Genomic DNA, 22108 nt, shown 5'->3' on the forward strand with positions numbered 1-22108 from the left:
TTCCCACCAACAGTGTAGGAGAGTTCCCATTTCTCCACACCCTGTCCAGCATTTATTTATAGACTTTTTGATGATGACCATTCTGACTGGTGTGAGGCAATACCTCATTGTAGTTTTGATTTGAATTCGCTAATAATTAGTGATTTCAAGCATTTTTTCATGTGCCTTTTGGCCATCTATATCTCTTCTTTGGAGAAATGTCTATATCTTCTGTCCATTTTTTTGATTGGGTTGTTTGTTTTTTTGATATAGAACTCTATGAGCTGTTTGTATAGTTTGGAAATTAATCCCTTGTCAGTAGCATCATTTGCAAATATTTTCTCCCATTCGTAGGTTATCTTTTTGTTTTGTTTATGGTTTCCTTTGCTGTGCAAAAGCTTTGAAGTTTCATTAGGTTCCACTTGTTTATTTTTGTTTTTATTTCCATTTCTCTAGGAGGTGGGTCAAAAATGATCCTGCTGTGATTTATGTCATAGTGTTCTGCCTATATTTTCCTCTAAGATTTTGATAGTTTCTGGCCTTACATTTAGGTCTTTAATCCATTTTGAGCTTATTTTTGTGTATGGTGTTAGGGAGTGATCTAATCTCATACTTTCATATGTACCTGTCCAGTTTTCCCAGCACCACTTATTGAAGAGGCTGTCCTTTCTCCACTGTACATTCCTGCCTCCTTTATCAAAGATAAGGTGACCATATGTGCGTGGGTTTATCTCTGGGCTTTCTATCCTGTTCCATTGATCTGTATTTCTGTTTTTGTGCCAGTACCATACTGTCTTGATTACTGTAGCTTTGTAGTATAGTCTGAAGTCAGGGAGCCTGATTCCTCTAGCTCCGTTTTTCGTTCTCAAGATTGCTTTGGCTATTTGGGGTCTTTTGTGTTTCCATACAAATTGTGAATTATTTTGTTCTAGTTCTGAGAAAAATGCCAGTGGTAGTTTGATAGGGATTGCATTGAATCTGTAAATTGCTTTGGGTAGTAGAGTCATTTTCACAGTGTTGATTCTTCCAATCCAAGAACATGGTATATCTCTCCATCTATTTGTATCATCTTTAATTTCTTTCATCAGTGTCTTATAATTTTCTGCATACAGGTCTTTTGTCTCCTTAGGTAGGTTTATTCCTAGATATTTTATTCTTTTTCTTGCAGTGGTAAATGGGAGTGTTTTCTTGATTTCACTTTCATATTTTTCATCATTAGTGTATAGGTATGCCAGAGACTTCTGAGCATTCATTTTGTATCCTGCTACTTTACCAAATTCATTGGTTAGCTCTAGTAGCTTTCTGGTAGCACCTTTAGGATTCTCTATGTATAGTATCATGTCATCTGCAAACAGTGACAGCTTTACTTCTTCCCGATTTGGATTCCTTTTATTTCCTTTTCTTCTCTGATTGCTGTGGCTAAAACTGCCAAAACTATGTTGAATAAGAGTGGTGAGAGTGGGCAACCTTGTCTTGTTCCTGATCTTAGTGGAAATGTTTTCAGTTTTGAACCATTGAGGATGATATTGGCTGTGGGTTTGTCATATATGGCCTCTATTATGTTGAAGAAAGTTTCCTCTATGCCTTCTTTCTGCAGGGTTTTTTCACAAATGGGTGTTGAATTTTGTCAAAAGCTTTCTCTGCATCTATTGAGATGATCATATGGTTTTTCTCCTTCAATTTGTTAATATGGTGTATCACACTGATTGATTTGCATATATTGAAGAATCCTTGCGTTCCTGGAATAAACCCTACTTGATCATGGTGTGTGATCCTCTTAATGTGCTCTTGGAGTCTGTTTGCTATTATTTTGTTGAGGATTTTTGCATCTATGTTCATCAGTGATATTGGCCTGTAATTTTCTTTCTTTGTGACATCCTTGTCTGGTTTTGGTATCAGGGTGATGGTGGCCTCATAGAATGAGTTTGGGTGTGTTCCTCCCTCTGCTATATTTTCGAAGAGTTTGAGAAGGATAGGTGTTAGCTCTTCTCTAAATGTTTGATGGAATTTGCCTGTGAATTCATCTGGTCCTGGGCTTTTGTTTGTTGGAAGATTTTTAATCACAATTTCAATTTCAGTGCTTGTGATTGGTCTGTTCATATTTTCTATTTCTTCCTGATTCAGCCTTGGCAGGTTGTGCATTTCTAAGAATTTGTCCATTTCTTTCAGGTTGTCCATTTTATTGGCATAGAGTTGCTTGTAGTAATCTCTCATGATCTTTTGTATTTCTGCAGTGTCAGTTGTTACTTCTCCTTTTTCATTTCTAATTCTGTTGATTTGAGTCTTCTCCATTTTCTTCTTGATGAGTCTTGATGATAAAGCATTAGGTTTATTAATTATGTTTATCTTCTCAACGAACCAGCTTTTAGTTTTATTGATCTTTGCTATTGTTTCCTTCATTTCTTTTTCATTTATTTCTCATCTGACCTTTTATGATTTCTTTCCTTCTGCTAACTTTGGAGTTTTTTTGTTCTTCTCTCTCTAATTGCTTTAGGTGCAAGGTTAAGTTGTTTATTCGAGATGTTTCCTGTTTCTTAAGGTAGGATTGTATTGCTATAAACTTCCCTCTTAGAACTGCTTTTGCTGCATCCCATCAGTTTTGGGTCGTCGTGTCTCCATTGTCATTTGTTTCTAGGTATTTTTTGATTTCCTCTTTGACTTCTTCAGTGATCACTTCGTTATTAAGTAATGTATTGTGTGTTTGTATTTTTTACAGATCTTTTCCTGTAATTGATATCTAGTCTCATAGCATTGTGGTCGGAAAAGATACTTGATACAATTTCAATTTTCTTAAATTTACCAAGGCTTGATTTGTGACCCAAGATATGGATCTATCCTGGAGAATGTTCCATGAGTATTTGAGAAAAATGTGTTTTTTGTTGTTTTTGGATGGAATGTCCTATAAATATCAATTAAGTCCATCTTGTTTAATGTATCATTTAAAGCTTGTGTTTCCTTATTTATTTTCATTTTGGATGATCTGTCCATTGGTGAAAGTGGGGTGTTAAATTCCCCTACTATGAATGTGTTACTGTCGATTTCCCCTTTTATGGCTGTTAGTATTTGCCTTATGTATTGAGGTGATCCTATGTTGGGTGCATAAATATTTACAATTGTTATATCCTCTTCTTGGATCGTTCCCTTGATCATTATGTAGTGTCCTTCTTTGCCTCTTCTAATAGTCTTTATTTTAAAATCTATTTTGTCTGATATGAGAATTGCTACTCCAGCTTTCTTTTGGTTTCCATTTGCATGGAATATCTTTTTCCATACCCTTACTTTCAGTCTGTATGTGTCTCTAGGTCTGAAGTGGGTCTCTTGGAGACAGCATATATATGGGTCTTGTTTTTGTATCCATTCAGCCAGTCTGTGTCTTTTGGTGGGAGCATTTAATCCATTTACATTTAAGGTAATTATTGACATGTATGTTACTATTCCCATTTTATTAATTGTTTTGGGTTTGTTATTGTAGGTCTTTTCCTTGTCTTGTGTTTCTTGCCTAGAGACGTTCCTTTAGCATTTTTTGTATAGTTGGTTTGGTGGTGCTGAACTCTCTCAGCTTTTGCTTCTCTGTAAAGGTTTTAATTTCTCCATCAAATCTGAATGAGATCCTTGCTGGGTAGAGTAATCTTGGTTGTAGGTTTCTCTCCTTCATCAGTTTAATTATGTCTTGCCACTCCATTCTGGCTTGCAGAGTTTCTGCTGAAAGATCAGCTGTTAACCTTATGGGGATTCCCTTGTGTGTTATTTGTTGTTTTTCCCTTGCTGCTTTTAATATGTTTTCTTTGTATTTAATTTTTGACAGTTTGATTAATATGTGTCTTTGCGTGTTTCTCCTTGGATTTATCTTGTATGGTACTCTCTGTGCTTCCTGGACTTGATTAACTATTTCCTTTCCCATATTAGGGAAGTTTTCAACTATAATCTCTTCAAATATTTTCTCAGTCCCTTTCTTTTACTCTTCTTCTTCTGCAACCCCTATAATTCGAATGTGGGTGTGTTTAATATTGTCCCAGAGGTCTCTGAGACTGTCCTCAGTTCTTTTCATTCTTTTTTCTTTATTCTGCTCTGCAGTAGTTATTTCCGCTATTTTATCTTCCAGGTCACTTATGCGTTCTTCTGCCTCAGTTATTCTGCTGTTGATCCCTTCTAGAGTATTTTTTATTTCATGTATTGTGTTGTTCATTGTTGCTTGTTTCTTCTTTAGTTCTTCTAGGTCCTTGTTAAATGTTTCTTACATTTTCTCTATTTCCAAGATTTTGGATCATCTTTACTATCATTATTCTGAATTCTTTTTCAGGTAGACTGCCTGTTTCCTCTTCATTTGTTAGGTCTGGTGGGTTTTCATCTTGCTCCTTCATCTGCTGTGTGTTTTTCTGTCTTCTCATTTTGCTTATCTTACTGTATTTGGGGTCTCCTTTTTGCAGGCTGCAGGTTCATAGTTCCCATTGTTTTTGGTGTCTGTCCCCAGTGGCTAACGTTGGTTCAGTGGGTTGTATAGGCTTCCTGGTGGAGGGGACTAGTGCCTGTGTTCTGGTGGATGAGGCTGGATCTTGTCTTTCTGGTAGGCAGGTCCACGTCTGGTGGTGTGTTTTGGGGTGTCTGTGGACTTATGATTTTAGGCAGCCTCTCTGCTAATGGGTGGTGGTGTGTTCCTGTCTTGCTAGTTGTTTGGCATAGGGTGTCCAGCACTGTAGCTTGCTGGTTGTTGAGTGAAGCTGGGTTCTGGTGTTGAGATGGAGATCTCTGGGAGATTTTTGCCGTTTGATATTATGTGGAGCTGGAAGGTTTCTTGTGGACCGGTGTCCTGAAGTTGGCTCTCCCACCTCAGAGGCACACACTGACCCCTGGCTGCAGCAGCAAGAGCCTTTCATCCACACAGCTCAGAATAAAAGGGAGAAAAATTTGAAAGAAAGAAAGCAAAGAAAAGAAAAGAAAGAAAGAAAGAGGATAAAATAAAATAAAGTAAGATAAAATAACAGTTATTAAAATAAAAATTAAAAAAATTTTAAAAAGCAAACAAACATACAATAAACGGATGGATAGAACCCTAGGACAAATGATGAAAGCAAAGCTATACAGACAAAATCTCACACAGAAGCATACACATACACGCTCAGAAAAAGAGGAAAAGGGGAAAAAATCATATATCTTGCTCTGAAAGTCCACCTCCTCAATTTGGGATGATTCGTTGTCTATTCATGTATTCCAGAGATGCAGGGTACATCAAGTTGATTGTGGAGCTTTAATCCACTGCTTCTGAGGCTGCTGGGAGAGATTTCCCTTTCTCTTTGTTCGCACAGCTCCCGGGGCTCAGCTTTGGATTTGGCCCCGCCTCTGCGTGTAGGTCGCCAGAGGGCGTCTGTTCTTCGTTCAGAAAGGACGGGGTTAAAGGCGCAGCTGCTTAGGGGGCTCTGGCTCACTCAGTCCGGTGGGTAGGAGGGGTGCGGCTGCGGGGCAAGCCTGCGGCGGCCGAGGCCAGCATGACGTTGCACCAGCCTGAGGCGCGCCGTGCGTTCTCCCGGGGAAGTTGTCCCTGGATCCCAGAACCCTGGCAGTGGCGGGCTGCACAGGCTCCCCGGAACGGGGGTGTGGATAGTGACCTGTGCTCGCACACAGGCTTCTTGGTGGCGACAGCAGCAGCCTTAGCATCTCATGCCAGTCTCTGGGGTCTGCACTTTTAGCCGCAGCTCGCGCCCGTCTCTGGAGGTCCTTTAAGCAGCGCTCTTAATCCCCTCTACTCATGCACCAGGAGACAAAGAGGGAAGAAAAAGTCTCTTGCCTCTTGGGCAGGTCCAGACATTTTTCCGGACTCCCTCCCGATTAGCCGTGGTGCACTAACCCCCTGCAGGCTGTGTTCTCGCTGCCAACCCCAGTCCTCTCCCTGCGCTCCGACCGAAGCCTGAGCCTTAGCTCCCAGCCCCGCCTGCCCCGGCGGGGGAGCAGACAAGCCTCTCGGGCTGGTGAGTGCTGGTCTGCACCGATCCTCTGTGCGGGAATCTCTCCGCTTTGCGCTCCGCACCCCTGTTGCTGCGCTCTCTTCCGCAGCTCCGAAGCTTCCTCCCTCTGCCACCCGCAGTCTCCGCCCGCGAAGGGGCTTCCTAGTGTGCGGAAACCTTTCCTCCTTCACAGCTCCCTCACACTGGTGCAGGTCCCGTCCCTGTTTTTTCTCTGTTTATGCTTTTTTCTTTTGCCCTACCCAGGTACGTGGGGAGTTTCTTGCCTTTTGGGAGGTCTGAGGTCTTCTGCCAGCGTTCAGTAGGTGTTCTGTAGGAGTTGTTCCACGTGTAGATGTATTTCTGGTGTACCTGTGGGGAGGAAGGTGATCTCCGTGTCTTACTCTTCCGCCATCTTCCCCCTCCTCAAATTTTAAGATTTTTTTGTTCTAGTTCTGTAAAAAATGCCATTGGTAATTTGATAGGGATGGCATTGAATCTGTAGATTGATTGCTTTCGGTAGTGTAGCCATTTTCACAATATTGAGTCTTCCAATCCAAGAACATGGTATGTCTCTCCATCTGTTTGTGTCACCTTTAATTTCTTTCATCAGTGTCTTATTGTTTTCTGAGTACACGTCTTTTACCTCCTAAGGGAGGTTTATTCCTAGGTGTTTTATTCTTTTTGTTGCAGTGGTGAATGGGATTCTTTCCTTAATTTCTCTTTCTGATCTTTCGTTGTTAGTGTATAGGAATGCAAGAGATTTCGGTGGATTACTTTTACATCCTGCAACTTTACCAAATTCATTGATTAGCTCTAGTAGTTATCTGGTGGCATATTTAGGATTTTCTATGTATAGTATCATGTCATCTGCAAACAGTGACAGTTTTACTTCTTTTCCAATTTGGATTCTTTTCTTTCTTTTTCTTCTCTGATTGCTGTGGCTAGGACTTCCAAAACTATCGTGAATAATAGTGGTGAGAGTGGACATCCTTGTCTTGTCCCTGACCTTAGAGGGAATGCTTTCAGTTTTTCACCATTGAAAATGATGTTTGCTGTGGGTTTGTCATATATGGCCTTTATTATGTTGAGGTAGGTTCCGTCTGTGCCCATTTTCTGGAGAGTTTTTATCATAAATGGGTGTTCAGTTTTGTCAAAAGCTTTTTCTGCATCTATTGAGATGATCATATGGTTTTTATTCTTCAATTTGTTAATACGGTGTATCACACTGATTGACTTGCATATACTGAAGACTCCTTGCATCCCTGAGAGAAATCCCACATGATTATGGTGTATGGTCCTTTTAATGTGTTGTTGGATTCTGTTTGTTAGTATTTTGTTGAGGACTTTTGCATCTATATTCGTCAGTGGTATTGGTCTGTAATTTTCTTTTTTGTAATATCTTTTGTCTGGTGTTGGTATCAGGATAATGGTGTCCTTGTAGAATGAGTTTGGGAATGTTCCTTCCTCGCTGTTTTTTGGAAGAGTTTGAGAAGGATGGGTGTTAGCTCTTCTCTAAATGTTTGATAGAATTCAGCTGTGAAGCCATCTGGTCCTGGGCTTTTGTTTGTTGGAAGATTTTAAATCACAGTTTCAATTTCATTACTTGTGATCGGTCTGTTCATATTTTCTGTTTCTTCTTGGTTCAGTCTTGGAAGGTAGTACCTTTGTAAGAAATTGTCCATTTCTTCTAGGTTGTCCATTTTTGGGGTATAGAGTTGCTTGTAGCAGTCTCTTGGGATGCTTTGTATTTCTGCGGTGCCTGTTTAACTTCTCCTTTTTCATTTCTAATTTTATTGATTTCAGTCCTCTCCCTCTTTTTCTTGTTAAGTCTGGCTAAATGTTTATCAATTTTGTTTATCTTCTCAAAGAACCAGCTTTTAGTATTATTGATCTTTGCTATTGTTTTCTTTGTTTCTATATCATTTATTTCTGCTCTGATCTTTATGATTTCTTTCCTTCTACTAACTTTGGGTTTTGTTTGTTCTTCTTTCTCTAGTTCCTTTAGATGTAAGGCTGGATTGTTTATTTGAGATTTTTCTTGTTTCTTGAGGTAGGATAGGTAGGATTTTATTGCTATAAGCTTCCCTCTTAGAACTGCTTTTGCTGCATCCCATAGTTTTTGGATCATTGTGTTTTCGCTGTCATTTGTCTCTAGGTATTTTTTGATTTCTTCTCTGATTTCTTTAGTGATCTCTTGGTTATTTAATAATGTATTGTTTACCTCCATATGTTTGTGTTTTTTACCTATTTTTCCCCTGTAATTTATTTCTAACCTCTTTTGTTCAGAAAAGATGCTTGATATGATTTCAATTTTCTTAAATTTACCAAGCCTTGATTTTTGACCCAAGATGTGATCTATCCAGGAGAATATTCCATGTGAACTTGAAATAAAGTGTAATCTGTTTTCGGATGTCCTGTATATATCAATTAAATCTATCTGGTCTACTGTGTCATTTAAAGCTTGAGTTTCCTTATTAATTTTCTTGTGGATGATCTGTCCATTGGTGTAAGTGAGGTGTTAAAGTCCCCCACTATTATTGTGTTACTGTTGATTTCCTCTTTTATGGCTGTTAGCATTTGCCTTATGTATTGAGGTGCTCCTATGTTGGGTGCATATATATTTATAATTGTTATATTTTCTTCTTGGATTGATCCCTTGATCATTATGTAGTGTGCTTCCATGTTTCTTGTACCATTCTTTATTTTAATGTCTATTTGATATGAGTATTGCTACTTTCTTTTGATTTCCATTTGCATGGAATATCTTTTTTCCATCTCCTCAGTTTCAGTCTGTATGTGTTCGTAGGTCTGAAGTGGGTCTATTGTAGACAGCATATAAATGGGTCTTGTTTTTCTATCCATTCAGCAAGCCTGTGTCTTTTGGTTGGAGCACTTAATCCATTCACATTAAAGGTAATTATTGATATGTATGTTCCTGTTACCATTTTCTTAATTGTTTTGGGTTTGTTTTTGTAGGTCCTTTTCTTCTCTTGTGTTTCCCACTTAGTTAACTTCCTTTAGCATTTGTTGTAGAGCTGGTTTGGTGGTGCTGAATTCTCTTAGCTTTTGCTTGTCTGTAAAGCTTTTGATTTTTCCATCGAATCTGAATGAGATCCTTGCCAGGTAGAGTAATCTTGGTTTTAGGTTCTTCCCTTTCATCACTTTAAATATATTGTGCCACTTCCTTCTGGCTTGTACAGTTTCTGCTGAGAAATCAGCTGTTAACCTTATGGGAGTTCCCTTGTATGTTATCTGTCCTTTTTCCCTTGTTCCTTTTAATAATTTTTCCTTGTCTTTAATTTTTGTCAATTTGATTACTGTGTGTCTTGGCGTGTTTCTCCTTGGGTTTATCCTGCCTGGGACTTTCTGTGCTTCCTGCACTTGGGTGGCTATTTCCTTTCCTATGTTAGGGAAGTTTTTGACTATAATCTCTTCAAATATTTCCTCGGGTCCTTTTTCTCTCTTTTTTTTTTCTGGGACCCCTATAATGAGAATGTTGGTGCATTTGATTTTGTCCCAGAGGTCTCTTAGGCTGTCTTTATTTCCTTTCATTCTTTTTCTTTATTCTGTTCCACTGCAGTGAATTCCACCATTCTGTCTTCCAGGTCACTTATCTGTTCTTCTGCCTCAGTTATTCTGCTGTTGATTCCTTCTAGTGTAGTTCTCATTTCAGTTATTGTATTGTTCATCTGTTTGTTCTTTAATCCTTCTAGGTGTTTGTTCTTTAATTCTTATAGGTGTTTGCTAAACACTTCTTGCATCTTCTCAATCTTTGCCTCCATTCTTTTTCTGAGGGCCTGGATCATCTTCACTATCATTATTCTGAATTCCTTTTCTGGAAGGTTGCCTATCTCCACTTCATTTAGTTGTTTTTCTGGGGTTTTATCTTGTTACTTCATCTGGTACATAGTCCTTTGCTTTTTCATTTTGTCTATCTTTTTGTGAATGTGGTTTTCGTTCCTCAGGCTGCAGGATTGTAGTTCTTCTTGCTTCTGCTGCCTACTCTGCAGTGGATGAGTCTATCTAAGAGTGTTGTGCAAGCTTCCTGATTGGAGGAACTGGTGGTGAGTAGAGCTGGGTGTTTCTCTGGCGGGCAGAGCTCAGTAAAACTTTAATCTGCTTGTCTGCTGATGGATGCTGATGAGTTCCCTCCCTGTGGGTTGTGTGGCTTCAGGGGACACAGCACTGGAGCTAGAGGCTCTTTGGTGGGGCTAATGGTGGACTCTGGGAGGGCTCACACCAAGGAGTACTTACCAGAACTTCTGCTACCAGTGCCCTTGTCCTCATAGTGAGCCATAGCTGCCCCCTGCCTCTGCAGGAGACCCTCCAACACTAGCAGGTAGGTCTGTTCATTCTCCTATGGGGTCACTGCCACTTCCCCCTGGGTCCTGATGTGCACACTACTTTGTGTGTGCCCTCCAAGAGTGGAGTCTCTGTTTCCCCCAGTCCTGTCAAACTCTTGCAGTCAAATCCTGCTAGCCTTCAAAGTGTGATTCTCTGGGAATTCCTCCTCCCATTGCTAGACCCCCAAATTGGGAAGCCTGATGTGGGGTTCAGAACCTTCACTCCAGTGGGTGGACTTCTGTGGTATAATTGTTCTCCAGTTTGTGAGTCACCTACCCAGTGGTTATGGGATTTGATTTTATTGTGATTGCGACCCTCCTACCATCTCACTGGGGCTTCTTTGTCTTTGGATGTGGGGTACCTTTTTTGGTGAGTTACAGTGTCTTCCTGTTGATGATTATTCAGCAGTTAGTTGTGATTCTGGTGCTCTCGCAAGGGGGAGTGAGCGCACGTCCTTCTACTCCGCCATCTTGAACCAAATTGCTGCAGCTTCTACATCAGCACTTGCATGTTATGGGTGCTGCTTCTTAAACCTCATGAACTAACCTCTGCTAGCTTCCAACTGTTCTGTAGCTTCCTTGCCTCTCTTGGCCCTCACAGAATTGAGAGAGTGAGGGTCTTGCTCTGGATTAAGCTTTGGCTTAAGGGAATGTTTTTGCTGGTTTGATCTTCTGTACAGACCACTAAAACTTTCTTCAGATCATCAGTAAGGCTGTTTCACTTTCTTATCATTTGGGTGGGTGTTCACTGGAGTAGCACTTTAACTTTTCTTCAAGAACTTTTCCTTTGCATTCACAACTTGGCAAACTGTTTGGTGGAAGAGGCCTTCCTTTTGGCTTATCTCTGCTTTCAGCTTGCCTTCCTTACTAAGCTTAGTCATTTCTAGCTTTTGATTTAAAGTGAGAGATGTGTGGCTTTCCTTTCTCTTGAACACTTAGAGGCCACTGTAGGGTTATTAATTGAATTGGCCTAATTTCAATACTGTGTCTCAGAGAAGAGGGGAGCCCATGGAGAGGCAGAGATGGGGAAATAGAGCAGTCAGAACACATTAAGTTCACTGTCTTATATGTGCAGTGTTTGTAGCACCCCAAAACAATTACGATAATAACATCAAAGATCACTGATCATAGATCACCATAACAAACATAATAATAATGAAAAAATCTGAAATATGGCTAGAATTACCAAAACGTGACACAGAGTCACAAAGTGAGCAAATGCTGTTAGAAAAGCAGCACTGACAGACTTTCTCGGTGCAGGATTGCCACGAACCTTCAATTTTTAACAAATGCAGTATCTGCGAAGTGCACAAAAATGACATGTCTGTGTGTAACAAATTGTTTTACTCTTGCTGCTTCTAATATTCTCTCCTTGTCTTAACTTTTGATACTTTAATTATAATGTCTTAGTGGGGGTCTCTTTGGGTTCCTCTTACATGGGCTTCCTGGATCTGGAAGTCTGGGTTTCACCCCAGTGATTATGTTTTAATCTGTCTGGGTCACAGCCTCATAAAGAGATTTAAAAATTCTCCAGGGGATTGTAATGCATAATCAAGTTTGAGAACTGCAGCTGTAAATCCACTCAGTCAAAAAGGGCCACTGTCTGAGCAACACCTCCCCACGGCAGAGCCAGCCCAGCTGAGGCTAAGAGTGCCACACTTACCTACAGTACTTGAGAGGAGTCCCCGAGAACTCACTGCCATCAGACTCAGGCTCAGATCGGTTCTCAAAGTCAGAAATTCGGAATACAGACAAGCTGGCGTTCACATAGCCAACCATGCACCTACAAAAGAAAACAGATTCTCTAATTAGGACTCTGATCACCTCTGCATCCAATTCACCAAGGCTCTACTTCCTAGAAATCCCTGCAGTTATAGGTGCCTTACTTGGACCTGCCTTGTCACAGCTCTCAAGTTGGAATACACTGAAAAGCCCTGGGTATGTTGAATGAAGAACAAGTCATTCTTTTGTTATAGTCCTTTTTGTGCAGAATCATCATCTAGACCATCACTACCCCAATCAATGCTTCAGTGAAATGGGCAAAAGCGTTGCATGATCAGCATAAGTAAGTCACCACTTCTTTCATTGATGACACACACACACATATGCACACATAATCACATTCCTTCATTAATGATTATCTATAATTTCTCATAATGCCCTGAATATAACTAGTATGAATATAACCCCCCTCCCAACTCACATCCCATGCTACAGTCATGCTAGATTATGTTCCTTTCATGTATCATATACTTTCATGCCTCTGCTCATGTTGTCTTTTCTCTTGGGATTCCTTACTCATGGTTTACAAGTGGTAATAGTGTTCACCAACTGAGATGTCGCCTCTTTTGTGAAAATGTCCTAATCCCCCCAGTCAGAAGGCTCATTCCCTTCTCTCGGTGGTGCAGCTGTGTTTACTTCACAATGGGCATATAGCTTATACTAGAGTTGGTTGCATACATGTATGTCTTCTCCTTTGGACTATAGTGTGTTTTTTCTTTTTTGGATCAGAAGAGGTGTCATAGATATTTTGGTATCGTAGGACAGTCTTGTACAGTGTAGGAATCCAGTAAATATTGAATTCAATTTAAAGTACCAGAGATTCCATCAAGGTCTTGAAGATGGATCAGGAATAAAACTATTGCCTGGACCTCCCAGGGATTATAAGCTTCTTGAGGACATGGCTTTCATTCTGTGTTGGGGAATGGGGGTCAGTATATTACAATACAAAAAACTTGGGCTTTAGGGTCAAATTGTAGCTCTGCTGCTTTCTAGCCATGTGATCTTGGCAAATTATGCAATTCTTAAAGCAACAAAAGTGTCCACCTCATAGGGTCATTGTGGGAATGAAATGAAATGATATATGTAAAGCAAGTGATATAATGCTTAGCCTATAGCCAGATCTTAATAAATGTGAGTGGTATTTTATTTCATGCACCTAGCAGGAGGTCAATAAATATTTAATTATTAATTGAAAGAAGAAATCATGGTCTTCAGACTCTCTTCAATAACATGTCTGATGTGATTATCCAAAGTTGCTGAATACCAAACCCAAGTGATAACACAAACATAGTTCTGAGAGCACATGGGTTCTGTGCATGTGTTGTCTTGCTCAAGACAAGTCACTGGTTTCATCATGGCCTTAAAAGAAATGAACCAAGCAGAGAAGGACCCATTTGTCAACAGTCACTCATGGGTGAAACAAATGGTCAGTGCGTGTGTAACATGCCCTACTCCCACTGGCAGCAGGCCTCTCCCATCACTCCATAAAAAGGTAATTTGAAATGATTTCTCCCTCATCTATGAACTGCCTAGAACATGACATGAAAACAGAGTCTTGATGATGATTAGCTGTCACAGAGAGGGAGCCAGTTTTGTGAAATACAGAATAGAGCAGAGTCTTCTCAGGAGCTGAGCTGTGGGAAGGGAAAGGTGCTCTGGAAACTGGCAAAGGCAGGCCCAGCATTGAAATGGAATAATTACAACCCCTCCTACACTCTTCTCTCACACAGCAGCCCTGAGCTTTACTAAGATTAAAGCTGCTCATGGCTACTCTGTTAAAAAACTCAATAGAGAGCCTAAATTCAAATGAAATACCCATCTCACAGGCTGAATACCTTACATTCAAAGTAAAAGATAAAAGGGAGACATAGTTGAACTCTTTATTAAGCATATTCATGTAATGTCAGTCATGAATCAAGTTGAAAATGTGCCTTTAGTGGGCATGTACTCCTTCTGGGTGCAAAGCATTACACATGGAACTAGTAAGTCTTCTTTCCATATAATTTCCATAATCAGGGAAGAAGAGGAACTGCTAACACTGAATTTTCTAGGCATTTATCTAATTATTTTCACTGTGGTAGAATCTTAGCTTGCCAACGTCAAACAGTTGAGACCATCACCAATTCAGGGAAATGAGGTTTCCCACACTTCATCGTATAGGGCTCAGCCAGTGGCATGCATGTGTCAACTCAGTGACCTATTGTTACAGCAGGAAGGTCACAGGCAGCAGATCCCATGTCTACTAAGTTTGCTGGCAGGAGGTCTATGTATCCTCATTGTGACACACCCCCAGCTCCAGGTGAGACAGAGGAAAGACAAGGCTACACTGATGATCAGGGAGAATTGAGAGGGAAGGAGAAAAAAGTATCAGACAAAGGAAGAGTTTCCTGAGAAGATAAAATAATGAAGTCAGTTTTCTTAAGGGGTTGGCAGATGGCCTGTAAAGGCATTTCCAAGAAAGAAGATTCAGAAAAATGTCTTATGCAAGGGCAGCATTGTTTGAATTAGAATGCATATGTTTTCCAAGTAACTTCTGAGAAGACATTTATTTAAATGTGAGAATTCTGGTTTTAAAACCATTCATGACTTATCGGTTTCCATCCTTTACTGTGGGGGAAAAGGATGAACTAGTGATCATTCTCATCATTTTCAAGGGAGAGAACAGAATCAGAAGTTGACTTTTGAGTCTGTAGATTCCAGATCAAACTCACTGCAGAGTGTCTTTGAATTCTGCTACTAAATTTGCTTTTGAGGTTTTAGGCATTGTGACTCAAATAGCATGGGGATAGGGCTGAAAGGGCAAAAAAGCAAGGGGAAATAAGGTCAGGTTTGTGCATTTAAAGTCAGACATGCTTTGTAGAAAACAAATGACTAATTTATTTATAGGTTAATTTGTAGATAACTTTATAGGTAATAAATTAGGCTAATGAGATAAGCACAGAAGAAAGTAGACTTCTGACTTCTTGCATTGAAAACGTCAGACATTATGAAATAAGAAGAGTAGCCCTCTGTAACCATAAGCTTTATCTTCTGAAATACAACTTTGCAATTGGTTTTGATCTATTTAATTGATTTATAGCTTATATAAATTATTTATAGTTCATTAAGATATTTGTAGCTCATTCTGTGAAAATTCGAGCACTGTGTCCTTGATCAAATCTCTAACTCCTTATGGTATCACTATTTTTACAGGAAAATCAGCTTGATTTATACTACTAGATCAGGTATATACCTCACAGTAATTTTCTAAGGCCTGCATATATCCATAGAGAATGTTCCCAAACTCTAATCCATGTCTACCTGATAACAAAGTAATTAGTTTATTGCATTCATTGAGGGTGAGGGATCAAACTGGTTATTTGTGCTTTCTGGAAAAAAAATTTAGTTTGCTGATTGAAATTTTAACTCTGATTGACAGAACAATTTTATAATATACATCTTCAACTTTACTTCACAATTTCTGTCTCCTGATGTCTGCCCAGAGGTGATTTTAGTTCTCTAAGCTCTTTCTAAAGGGCCCTTGGGAAGATGCCCTGAAAGACGAAGTGACTTCATTTTGTAGGCAATGAACAATACTCTGATCACCGGCAGCTGGAAAGACAGAATGTCTTAAGAGGGAAGATGAAAACATTTGAAAAACTCTTGTGTACCTGCTGTGTGGAGACCACTGCCTCAAACCACAGTATTCCTTTCACGTACAGATCTGGCTGAAAAATGAGAATGTCTTCCCCACTGTGCCGCTGAAGACTGGTCCGCTGAGCAGACGAGTGTTGAGACTGGGCGGAATGCGCAGCCAGGAATAACTGAAGCGCGCTGTCATAGGGAAAAGGGGCCTGTGAACTGAATGACCCTGGACACAGGAGTGAAATTCTCATCCGTGGAGGAGCCAGGGAAACGTGTAAGGTGAGGGAAGCCTGGAGTTTTGGAGAAAGGTGATTGGTTTGGTTGGAATACTGTTGATTTAGGGTCAATTTAAATTGAAATATGGCGTTTCCACAGCCGGATTTAATCTAAGTGGGATCTCACTCTGACTGCACTTGCTACCTTAAAAGCCTATGACGTGGGGCTTCCCTGGTGGCGCAGTGGTTGAGAATCTGCCTGCTAATGCAGGGGACACGGGTTCGAGCCCTGGTCTGGGAGGATCCCACATGCCGTGGAGCAACTAGGCCCGTGAGCCACAACTACTGAGCCTGCGCGTCTGGAGCCCGTGCTCCGCAACAAGAGGCCGCGATAGTGAGAGGCCCGCGCACCCCGATGAAGACTGGCCCCCACTTGCCGCAACTGGAGAAAGCCCTCGCACAGAAACAAAGACCCAACACAGCAAAAATAAATAAATTAATAAACTCCTACCCCCAACATCTAAAAAAAAAAAAAAAAAAAAAAAAAAACCTCTCATTCTACAAATTGTTATTAAAAAAAAAAAAAAAAGCCTATGACGTCTAAAATTTGACAATGCTGCTCCTCTATGAGTTCAGTCACCTCTGAAGCATTTTGAAACTGGAAAAAGAAAAAAACCTAAAAAGGATAATAGAGTAGCTGGTGGGGCAGAAAATAAGATTCATGAAGAAACATACACAAATGTAACTATTTGAAAATAAGAAAAATGACTAATGGATTAGCAGATAAAAAGTAGATCTACAAAGATTGAAGGTAGCAACAGGCTCTTAAGAGAAACATTGTTTTAAAAAAAAAAAGGCCCAAAGAGCTCAGTAAAACTGAATTAAGGAGGCTCTTTAGAGAAATTCTCATCACCATGAACATTGTCTTAAATCTAATAGGCTGTCAAAATTCTAAAGCTTTGATTCATTATCAACTGCACATAAGTGTTCCCACTTTATTTTTTGGTTTCCTCCAGAACAAGGTATTACCATATTTGAAGTAGCGGAAGAATGGAAATAACCATTAAGATTTAAACCCCAGGGAGTTGACTGTTAGATGAGTTGGATAAGCACTTATTGGCAAGGGCCCCGAGGGCTGTGAGGTTCAGGATGCAGGGCACTGTCCGAGTCTAGGCTTTACCTTCGTGTGGGCTCTATCAGTTACTCTCCCTTGTGATTACGGATTTAACCTCTCTCAATCTCTTTCTGCTCTTCAAAGCGAGGCTAATAATGCATATCCCACTACCCGCGTTGTTTTGAGAATCAAATGCAAAACATACATGCAAGTGGTTTGAACAAAGGTAAGCTTTTCTAGGCTGAGTCAAGCAGAGAATGTTCACAGCAGTTACCGGTAGAAAGAAATGCGTGCATAGTACAATGTAAGTCTTTAAATCTCTCTTGAAATGGGGTGGTATGCTCACTTACAGTGGCTAGATAATTCACATTTAATGGCCACGTGGTTAGTGAAGAACTTTATAGAAGCTTCCTCAAATAGCTGGATTGTGAGCTTTATCTCATTCAGTTATCTATGCCTTAGAGCATTTATGTAGGATGAATAATGAAATTGGACCTAGGTCAGGTGTGTATAAAGTTAGCTGACTTGATTTGGTGGTACTGTACTCCTTGGGGGCTGATGGAACTACCCTGGCTATAGAGGATGAATTAGTTTGGCTCAGACTAGTAAACTACGAGGCAGGGCTGCTTGTAGGAATATGCAGGAGCCTAAGTGAGATGACTTCTGGGGAACCAAAAGGACCCTATGATCCCAGCACACATTCCACTCTAACCTACAGACATTTAAATCCCACAATTAATTATATTATTTTGACATTAGCCAAACAGGGTTGTTTTATTTTTTCCCATTAAAGTATGTTGGGACTTTTTATCTTTTTTTCCAAGGGTGTAGAAATGAAAGCTAGGGGACATGTTATAATTTTGCCAAGACTTTAGCTGACCAGAAATACAGAGCCCTGGCTTTGGGAACCATTGAGGTGATGCCATAGTATTGATCTCTCAGCGAGTTAAGTTCACCCAATTTGCCTGTGGTAATACAGACACTGGTCAAGTCCACAGCCAGGAAAGAATCATTCAGTTACTTATTCCACAAATATTTATGGAATACCTCGTGAGTACTTGGCACACGATTGCACATTTCCCATGTAAAATTTTCAGAGTCTTCACATGACACAAGAGGAATCAAATTATAACTATACTTTTATAAACTCATAAAAATGGCATAACTATACATCATGGAACACTTTTTTTGCTACACACATTAGCAGACCACACACTTCTGAATTCATGGTGGGCAGGAGGGGGGGAAAAATGATTATTTGCTTTTCTCACATTGGATTCCACCTAAAACTTGTATGACTTGTATGACTTCCAACCCTTCAATAGATCAGAATGTGTTTTCTTTGGCCAAAAGTGTTATTGTATCATATTTCCACCTCCCCACTATAGGCCTTCTGTCCTGGGCTTGTGTCCCATGTGCTCCAATGCAGAGGCTTCTGTCTTAGTGTCCAACAGCACACGATGGCTAGGAAACGGGGATTTCGTGATGGCTTTATGGTGCACTTACTTTTGCCCAGCTTCCCCTTGGCCTGCACAAGGTCCATACTTATAAGCGTACACCAAGCGAGGGATAAAGTCAGATGTGATCGCTATGACAAATGCGTTTGTAATAACAGAGAGAATTCCAATGCCTTCAAGAATTCCATACCAAATTCCTATTCAAAGAGAAGTGTTGAATTAATTCCAGACACAACAGCAGAGGTGATAACTATAAAAACAACTGGGGTAATTCATTTTCAGTAGTCCTTTGCACAGGTCCTTCCACCATCCCAAATACTGATTCTTGCAACCAGGAGGAAGAATTTGTACCTTCAAAAACCTTGGCATTGAAGGAGTTTGCATGGAAGTGCCCATGCTCATGACTTAAAAATCAATCGGGTTCAGATATAAGTAGAGAATTCTGGTCAATGATAAGGCACCAAACACTATCTGATAAGATTGGCACGTGCAATGTCAAGATGCCACCAGACTGGGAGCTCCTTGTGGGTACCTATAGGGTCTCTCCAGTTCATCTTTATGGACCAAGTTCCTGATGCACTGACCCAGAGTAGGTGCTCATTGAGTGTGTTTGTTTCATTGGGACGTTCAAAAACCACTGAGTTAAGCATATGCACACCGAATTCTCTTCTACACACACTGGCTGAGCACCTGCCTGCTCTATTCTGGATGCAGAATGCACTGGATGCAGAAATGAATAAAAGACAGTCTCTGATCTCTGCCAGCTTTTGAGAGGCTGCCCCTGAGTCAACTCAGCATCTCTAGTCAAAAACCAAAGGCCATCTCTGCCTATAGAAAAACTGGATCATACTTCCTATGACTCAGGCAAACATTTAGGAAAGAGCAAAACAAAGTTAAGCAAATGGGAGATCTACTTTAAAAAGGAAAAAGGTGGTAATAAATCAAACTTTTAGATTCCAAAGTCTTAGGATAGAAACAACCAAATTGAGAATCTATTTAAGCACAAATTCTCTAGCACTGGAAATTATAAATTTCCAAACAGGTAGCTGTACTTGTTATCTAATATTATTTAAAGCTAACAATTATTCTTTTGTAAGAGTTAGTTGAGTCATCTTACATGGAAACCATATGTAAAAATCTAAAGCTGGTAGCTGTTTTATTTTATCTACCAGGTGGTTAATTTCTTTTAAAAACATCCCAAATCCAACTTACCTATGTCTTTGGCCCTTGAAGCTAAAGGTCGCCTCCACTGTGTGACAAATTTATAAGCGTCAAGTCGAATTTCAATTATATTATTCAGTAAGGCCAGAAGTGGTGCTAGGGGAAAAGCTGCCACAAAGATAGTTGTAAATCCAAACTGGAGAACTAGGGAAGGAAAAAGGAAAAAGAACAAAGAGTATTGGTTTTCCAGTACTATTTTCAAAAGGATAATAATCTGAATGTGTCATTGTTTTAACCCTTATTTTTCCCCGAAGCACAGGGAACATCTCTTCTAGAAAGATGGCCAGGACACTTGAAAAAGAGGTACTCCCTGAGCCTGGAAGCAGTGGCATCCTAGGAGCAATGATCATACCTAGAGTCCAGAGCTTGTTTTCTAAATACCATTCTCTAATAAAAGGAACCAGGGCTCCTTAGAGAAATGTTTGATTCCAGAGCTACGGCAGGGAAAAGACAAGATTAGTCTGGAATATCTTGTGATGTCAGAAAGTTAGGAAGTGCTTGAGAAATGATGGGGACACATCAATAGGACACAGGACAAACTTGAAGGAGGTCCCAATGGCCAAAGCTGGAAAAATCTGTACAACAAAATAAATAAGGATAGTATTGGATTACAACCCAAAGACTAAGTATCCAAGTCCATAATGGAATAAATACAAGTATAAATATATACTGAAATAAATAAATGGGGGGAAAGGGACAGCTCTTTCTTATGACAGAATTCTAATTAATAAATGTAGAAGGAATGACTAAAAATAGAAAATCACCAGTAGTCAGACACCACAGTAGTAATTGTTGCAGGCAAGAGCCATCAAAGAATGCTAAAATTAGTAGGGGAAATTATATTGAGAAAAATGATTTTTATATTCTCAAAGTATCTCCCTACACGTTAGTAATCACAAAGGAAAAAATATCTTTATTATGGAGAAACCTGATAGACATCACCTTGACTGAGTGATCCAAGTTAATATCACCAGTAATAAGACATATCGACATCATACCCCCAAGATGGTGTACCGAGGAGGCTACAATATCCTTTCTGTGGAATTTTTGCCAAAAATGCATAACCTCAACCTAATCATGAGAAACCATTAGGTAAACCCAAATGGACCTTCTACAAAACTAGTAGTCTTAAAATATGTTAAGTTCGTGAAAAAGAACTGTCATAGAATGGAGGGAACAAGGAGATGCAACTAAATGCAATGTTGGATGCTGGAATGGGTCATGGACAAGAAAAACAGACAGTGGAAAACAGGCAATATTCAAATAAGGTAATTAGTTAACAGTACTGTATTAATGTTAATTTTCTGGCTTCAATATATATGTAAGATGTTAACCTTATGAGAAACAAGGTGAAGAGTACTTGGGAACTCTGTATGATGTTTGCAACTTTGCAAATTAAAAAGTTTTATAAAAGGCAGTGCCTGACGCAAAACAACCAGATGGTGTAATTGAAAAAAATTTTAAAAGCACTTGACTGAATGAATGACTGCATATTTTCTACTGTTTTTACTTTTAAAACCTTATTTTAGAAAGTAACAACAAAACAATGACTAACACATACACCATTTTCTATGTAACGGGCACTGTTCTAATTACTTCACCTATTTTAACTCAATTTTCACAACCACTCTATTATGTGGATACAATTATTATGCTTATTTTACAGCTGAGGAAACTGAGGCACAAAGAAGTCAAGTAATTTGCCCAAGACACATCACTAAGAAGCAATTCTAACATGGGTGATATGGTCCCAGAGTCCTGAAGAGTCCATTTACCTCATCTTTGTGATACTGCCACCTCCAGGGTATCCCCCATCTTTGGTTACATTCATACTCAGTGACTATGCTGGTTGGCACTTCACCCACCAATAGACACAGGCATTCCCTTCAGTTTTTCCCTTGGTTCCACTTTTCTCCTGACTTCCCTCTTTCCTTGGGTGAGTCCATCTGCTCTCATGACTTTATTATCTGTCTGATGAGGTATCCCAATTCTCTCTCTCTCTAACCCTGACCTGTTGTCTGCTGCTGTGCTACAGAAGCAGTACTTTCCAAACCAATCTCTCAATCTCATCCTTAAACCTGCTCCGCCGTTCATGTCCCTCTTCCCCACCTCCCCTCGGAGCTGTCTTACATAAAAACCAGCTTTTAGGTAGCTCAGCCTTGAGAACTAAACGCCTCCAAGTCCCAAAATTAATTACCCTTCAAAAATGTCTCTCATCTGTCCCTCCTCTCCACTGTCCCCAGATCAGACTCTGATTTTCTAACTGGCTTCTCTGCCTCAGGCGTTCTCCTCCTTCCCCCATTGCCCTACTATTAATGTTGGTTAAAGCCCATCAGTCATCACCTTCCTACTCAAAATGTTTCAGTAGGTTCTTGTTGCCTGTAGACTAAATCCCAAACTTTTTCCGTGCCATTCAAGGGTCTTCCAAATCTCA

At 40.0% G+C, this 22108-nt stretch overlaps 1 protein-coding gene across 1 annotated transcript in view; it reads right to left on the bottom strand.

Moving 5' to 3' along the window:
• Positions 1-22108, bottom strand: part of ANO4 (anoctamin 4) — a 354975-nt gene that overhangs the window by 10878 nt on the left and 321989 nt on the right. The window contains exons 22-24 of the mRNA XM_065888413.1: positions 19666-19818; positions 18503-18650; positions 11925-12044 (exon numbers count right to left, since the gene is read on the bottom strand). Of these exons, the coding sequence (XP_065744485.1) occupies positions 11925-12044; positions 18503-18650; positions 19666-19818 (421 nt within the window). The remainder of the gene's footprint in view (positions 1-11924; positions 12045-18502; positions 18651-19665; positions 19819-22108) is intronic.

This window comes from Phocoena phocoena, chromosome 11, assembly GCF_963924675.1.
Source record: "Phocoena phocoena chromosome 11, mPhoPho1.1, whole genome shotgun sequence".
Taxonomy (NCBI): Eukaryota; Metazoa; Chordata; class Mammalia; order Artiodactyla; family Phocoenidae; genus Phocoena; species Phocoena phocoena.